Source organism: Eptesicus fuscus, chromosome 22 (assembly GCF_027574615.1).
Source record: "Eptesicus fuscus isolate TK198812 chromosome 22, DD_ASM_mEF_20220401, whole genome shotgun sequence".
Lineage (NCBI taxonomy): Eukaryota > Metazoa > Chordata > Mammalia > Chiroptera > Vespertilionidae > Eptesicus > Eptesicus fuscus.
The window spans coordinates 25,522,357-25,528,760 of NC_072494.1; the positions used below are offsets into that span (position 1 = coordinate 25,522,357).

General features: G+C 46.3%; 1 protein-coding gene across 5 annotated transcripts in view; it reads left to right on the top strand.

The window, feature by feature from the left end:
- The window catches only part of SMG7 (SMG7 nonsense mediated mRNA decay factor), a 57,921-nt gene extending 53,464 nt beyond the window's left edge, over positions 1-4,457 (top strand). For all 5 annotated transcript variants that reach the window (XM_028152148.2, XM_054712080.1, XM_028152149.2 and 2 more), the window contains 5 exons: positions 1,114-1,194; positions 1,639-1,798; positions 2,945-3,115; positions 3,225-3,370; positions 3,944-4,457. In XM_028152148.2, coding sequence (XP_028007949.1) covers positions 1,114-1,194; positions 1,639-1,798; positions 2,945-3,115; positions 3,225-3,370; positions 3,944-4,057 — 672 coding nt within the window. In that variant the 3' untranslated portion in view covers positions 4,058-4,457. The remainder of the gene's footprint in view (positions 1-1,113; positions 1,195-1,638; positions 1,799-2,944; positions 3,116-3,224; positions 3,371-3,943) is intronic.
- Positions 4,458-6,404: the final 1,947 nt, after the last annotated feature.

Here is a 6,404-nt window from a genome sequence, read left to right on the forward strand (position 1 = left end):
ACTTGACTTTAGCAACTATGTGTTTCAGTACAGGGTAGGATAAAAGTAGGTTTACAGTTGTTTGTATGGAAAATAATACAATAATCCTATCTAATAAAGAGGGATTATGCTAACTGACTGCCATGCCTTCACAAGATGGCGGCGCCCAGTCCCCTCAGCCCCGCCTCATCCAGCCTCAGTCCCCCAGTCCCCTCAGCCCTGCCTCATCCAGTCTCAGTCCCCCCGTCTCCTCAGCCCCACCTCATCCAGCCAGAGTTCCCCAGTCCCTTCAGCCCCGCAGGGGAGGGCAGTTGAAGACATTCATGCCGGCAGGGGAGCAGTTAGGCATCAATCAGGCTGGCAGGGGAGTGGTTAGGGGGTGATCAGGCTGGCAGGCAGAGTGGTTAGGGGCAGGCAGGCAAGTGGTTAGGAGCCAGCAGTCCCAGATTGTGAGAGGGATGTCCGAGGGGTCCCAGATTGGAGAGGGTGCAGACCGGGCTGAGGGACGGATGACACACACACACACACACACACACACACACACACACACCTGCACGAATTAGTCTATATTATAAAAGGCCCGTGGCCCTAACACCGTAACAACCTAAGACAAGGCAATTTCGCGCTCTGGGCTTCTAGTTAATAAATATTAATACAAAAATAAACTCTGTTCAGCGCACTCACTGCTGTAAACCTACTTTTGTCAACTGTAGATAAAGCTGCATAGGGACCATGTTCACAAAACCCGTTGTCAAATGGATTTGTAAGGCTTTTCTTCAGTCGTTAATGTCAGTGTTTTTAAAAACTTGGGAGAAAACAGTGCCAGATCAGTTCAGCATTTTGTCTTGAGATTATTCCAGGGTTACTGGTCTCTGCCAGAATCTCTGTGCTGGGTTAAGAGGGCCTGATCGAGGAGGAGGGTCTGTAACTGCCTGTGGCCACTGGCACTGAGCAGGCATCGTGGCCTTTAACAGATTCACACTCACATCTTATGAGCCTCATGCTGTACACTACGGTGGGTACAAGTGCGCTTACATTATGGTCTTACACTTGGGCTGTATAGTGTCTTAAAATTAATATTAAGGAAGTGGAAGGCATAATCTAACTACCATTTTTTTTTCCGGGTCTGTGAAGAAATCCTTATTGGAGAAGCCCTCTGAGCTCATGTCACATTCATCCTCTTTCCTGTCCCTCACCGGATTCTCTCTCAACCAGGTGAGTAAACAGTGAAGAATCCTGCTTTGTGTTGTCATTGTGGGCTCCCGTGTTCTTTCCCATCCTATTTCAGTATGTCTGCTTTTCTCCCATATATTGGCACCTTTTGGATTCTTTATTTTATCCCCTCTCTCTCTGATTGGGTACACTAGAGACTTGTATCTTACAGGTTTGAATCCTTTAACTTCTCAATATTGAAATCCTTAGGCTCTGTTTCGCCTAATAAATTATTCATACTTTTTAACCTTGTGGTTTACGTAGATAGAGCAAAAGTGTGAGGGAAAGCAAAGGGAAATTAACAGGAAAGCTGAAAGAAACAAATAAAAGCCTTCAAAAGTTTGCCTTAAGTTGAAGGTGTCCCAATCATCTGTGAACCTGAACGTGGCATTTTCTAAATACTTTTTTTTTTATGTGCTTCTGTAACTTGATTGTCATTTCTTTCAGGAAAGATACCCAAACAACAGTGTGTTCAATGAGGTCTATGGGAAAAACCTGACAACCAGCTCCAAAGCAGAACTCAATCCCGCAATGGCTCCCCAAGAAACATCCCTGTACTCCCTGTTTGAAGGGACTCCGTGGTCCCCATCACTTCCTGCCAGTTCAGGTATTAACTAGTCTTCAACACGTGGTAGACCTTGCATTACCAGGAAACTCAAATTGATTAAGAGTTAGAATGATTTTACCATTATAAATATATTGTGTTGATTTTTTTTTTTCTAAGTAACTTCTGAAAGAAAATAGAGAAAAAGCCTGATGAGCTAGTTTACATAACAAATGCCATTAAAAAAGCTTTTTCAGCCCCTCCAGTGTGGCCCAGTGGTTGAGCATTGGAGGTCAAGGTTCAGTTCCCAATCAGGGCACATGCCCAAGTTGTGGGCTCAGTTCCCAGTATGGGGCATGCAGGAGGCAGCGGATCAATGAGTCCCTCATCAGTGATGTTTCTATCTCTCTCCCTCTCCATTCCTCTCCAAAATAAATGTGTGTGTGTGCGCAAATTTTTTTTTTAAGGTTTTTTTATATCCTCAGTAACCAGCAAAACAGCAGAGTTGTACGGGAGAAAAATGGGGGTTCTAAAGGATGTTAGCTGTTTTTTAGTTTTGTTTGTAGACATACATTCTTTGCAGGAGAAACTGCAATTTTTAAAATAGAGGGGTTTTTTTAATGCCCATTTTAGAAATGGAGTCTGATTTAATAGTAATTCTTAATGTTAGGCAGTTATATTTCTCTTGTGGAAGACCAATGGGTACTTACCTGAAACAGGTGTGTTGCATTAGTGGGGGCATTTGACAGAATCGTCTCCTGCTTTGTTTCGTTCTGTTTTGGTCTAGGGCAGTGGTCGGCATACTTATTAATCAACAGAGCCAAATATCAACAGTACAACGATTGAAATTTCTTTTGAGAGCCAAATTTTTTAAACTTCTTCTAACGCCACTTCTTCAAAATATGCTCTCCCAGGCCTTGGTATTTTGTGGAAGAGCCACACTCAAAGGGCCAAAGAGCCGCATGTGGCTCACGAGCCGCAGTTTGCCGACCACGGTTCTAGGGCAAGGAATGTGCCTTGTTATTTATGTTTAGTGAAACAGATTCCTACATCTTGCAGACTCCTTTTGGGGGCCCTTATTTTGCCTTTCTTCCAAAACCCTCTAATTACTTTTAGTAGAATTTAAGTGACCAGATCTACAGGAAACTAGTTCTTGGCATGTTTGTGAAACAGCTTATCTATTGAATGTTCTCTTTTGCTATTTAATAGATCATTCAACACCAGCCAGCCAATCTCCTCATTCCTCTAACCCAAGCAGCCTGCCAAGCTCCCCTCCAACACACAACCATAATTCTGTTCCATTCTCCAATTTTGGACCCATTGGGGCTCCAGATAACAGGGATAGGAGAGCTGCAGATCGGTGGAAAACTGATAAGCCAGGTGAGACCCAAACTTGACAAAAGTAAAATAACTTACTCTGCTTTCCCTGGTTTTCGGCATTTGGCAGTTAAAACGTATTCTTGAATTCTTATCTCTCTTCACCCCTTAGCCATGGGTGGGTTTGGCATTGATTATCTCTCAGCAACATCATCCTCTGAGAGCAGCTGGCAGCAGACCAGCACTCCAAGCGGCACCTGGACAGGCCATGGCCCCTCGGTGGAGGATTCCTCTGCTGTCCTCATGGAGAGCCTGAAGGTGAGTGGATTTCAGGAATAAGAAGCACAATCAATGTTGCTGGTTTCACTCACATAAATAGCTAGGTTATTCCTAAGGCCCCTCCACTTGATTAATAGCTCATATCTAGCAGCGTTCTGGAAACATGGCCTGCCTTATGAGGTTCTTGAATGGGCTTTTGTTTTAAATTTGTGAATTTACTAGTGACAAAGCATTATCTTCAGGGGCAGAAACGCAAAGGTCCTAGTTGCATTCTAAGTTTAAGAACGTTCTGATTCATCTTGGAATGTTTTATTTAAGCCTTTTCTGAACAAGTAAAAGAACAGCACCTAACAGTAAAATACTCTGTGGTCCCACATGGAACTGAGTTTAGTAAAAGACTTGATCTCAAACGTACTTTCACCTTTTCTGGTCTAAAATAATCTTAACAGGCGCTAACTAGTCTTAAGGACAGTCTTTTCTAATAGCAGGATTTTTTTAGGAGGTGGGGATCTTGGGACGTTGTGCCTTTATGTTTGGCTGAGATTGAAAAACCAATCCTTTCAGACAACCAGGCCTGTGAGCTCTGCTGACAAGCTCTGGGCTGTCTTTCAGTCCATCTGGTCCAGTTCCATGATGCACCCTGGCCCGTCCGCTCTGGAGCAGCTGTTGATGCAGCAGAAACAGAAGCAGCAGCGGGGACAAGGCACCATGAACCCTCCACACTGAGGATGGGGTGGCAACCTGGCAATGAGGCTCCATACACCATGGCATGTTGGGTTTGCAGGACTGGCCCACAGCCCCTGCAGGTGGCAGCCCTCTTCTCTGTGTCTTGCCGTTGAGAGGGTGTAAGTGTTCCACCGGCCCGCTGAGTGTGCACGAAATGTCCGCAGTGCAACCAAAAGAAAAACCATCAGGAACTCTCCGTCCCCCCGGGCCTCCGGAGGGAGAGAGGAACTGCTGTTTGTCTCACTCAGTTACCTGATAGCACCGCCTCTCGCCTTCTCCATCGTGCATGTCCCCAGCCACATGGGAAGTGAAAGCTGAGAAGGGAAGGCAGGTGGGAGAAGCCAGTGGGAACTTCTCAGTCCTTTTTTCCTCTTTGGGGAATAAAATAGGAATCCATTAATGATTGCTTTGCTGACTGAGAATGTAGTTGAAATTATTCCTAAACATCTTTTATTATTGTTAACTCTCAGTAGTAAAAAGTCACACTGAATTCTTCCATACACAGATGTGCTGCTTCTAGTCAGTGTGCAGCAAGGAAAGCCCCGTTCACTGCTCCTTGAGAGGTTGGTGGTGACAAGATGGGGGAGCGGACCTCTTCGGCCAGTGGCAGTGTTCCATAGGGAGAGTACAAGGCCTCGCCTTCGCTCAGAAGGTTCCGGTAGGCCCTCTTCTGGCCTGGAGACTCCAGCAGGAAATGCCCTTCACTCTGTAGGTGCTCGAGCCCCACTCGAGGGTGCAGTGTGGGTGGTGGTGCTGGGCTGGACCAGCAGGTGGCTGCTGTAGGGTTTAAATGGACGTTTTTGATTCCTGTACATTTTGCAGTAGCAGAGCAAGCAGTCTCCCAGAAGGTGGGCTAGTCCATTCATGGCCTGGTGTTTTACTAGGTAGAAGCTTTCAGTGTGGTTACTTTTTGTTCGGTTGGTTTTTGTGCCCCTATCCTATCTACTCCCCCGCTCCTCCCAACCTACCTCCGTCCCTTTTCTACCCTATGCTATATGCCAGTCATTGTTTTTATTCCTAATGTGTACAACATCGCAACAAGAAGCAACAGCATGGGGTCCAGCAGCTGGGGCCCAAAAGACAGTCTGAAGAGGAAGGAGCGGCGGCTGTGTAGCCCAGCGGGGCCAGGCCCCCCCACCAGCTGCAATCTCCCAGCCTCCACCTTCAGAGTGAAACTCGAGGCAACATGGACACATGTGCATCATGCACAGAAGAAAACACAACGAAGTCCATTCTGGAAGAGGTGGAAGGAAGGAAAATGAGCTTTTATTTGATATTTATTAGAAGGAAAGAGGACTGAAAATTTTCTTGGGTAGAAACAGAAGGACAGCATTTCTGTTAGTCGTTTCCTGGAAAAGTAATATTTTAAGGGGAAATTATGGAAACAATCTAAATGTCCAATTGCTGTGCTAGTGGTAGGGTTTGTTTTCCAGGAGGTCTCTCCTTTGTGCACGTGTGAGTGTGTGCACGCACACGCCCACCTGCTCTCGGAGGAGGGGTGGTGTGTGGTTAGTGTGGGACTTCAGAGCTGGAAGGCGGCTACAGAGCAAAGCACATCCGGAGCCCGGCGTCACTGGAGTCTGGGCAGCCCCAGCAGTGAAAGGGGCAGAGCATAAGGCGCATTGCTCTTCAGAGAGAGTGGTTGGAGTCCGTGTGCTTACATTATTGCTCTCTCAGTTTGACACGGTGTTTGGGTTTTTTTGTTTTTGTTTTTTCTTTTTATTTTTAGAAGGTCTGGAAGGGTGAAGCCCCCCTACCCCCCCAATCCAATGGCAATATGAAACCCTTTGTGCTTCTCTCCTGCCCCTTTCTGTGTCCACCTTCTCCAGTCCCTCCCTCCCAAGCCTCCTCCCTGCTGCCTTTCCCCACTCTGTGTGTTTGAGCCCCACATTCAGGCAGCTGCAACATTCCAGTGTGTGAACTGTCGCCCATTCTGGCACCCTAGACCAGCTCACCAGGTTCGCCGTCGCTCCCAGGAGCGCCCATGTCCCCTCTGCAGCCCCATTTCTGCATGAGCATTTGGTGTTTGGAATGTTTTCTGATTCTCGGGCGGGTTCCTCACCTTATTCTCCATGTGGAGTAATAAGGAGGGAGAGGAGAATCTTCATCAGAAACTGGTTTTGTGTAGTAAACCTTCTTTTGTGTTTTGTTTTGTTTTGGTTTTTTTGTTTTTGTTTAGGTCTGTCTGTGCAAGACCTGCAGCTGCTGAAATCAGCTTTGCCTTTAATTAAACCATGTTCTCTCCAACCAGATCTGTGTACAGATGGTTTCTTTTCTACCCTAAAATCAAGACTTGGGAACAACTCGGAAGTCATCTAGAGGAAAGCAGAGGTGGTCAGAAATTGGA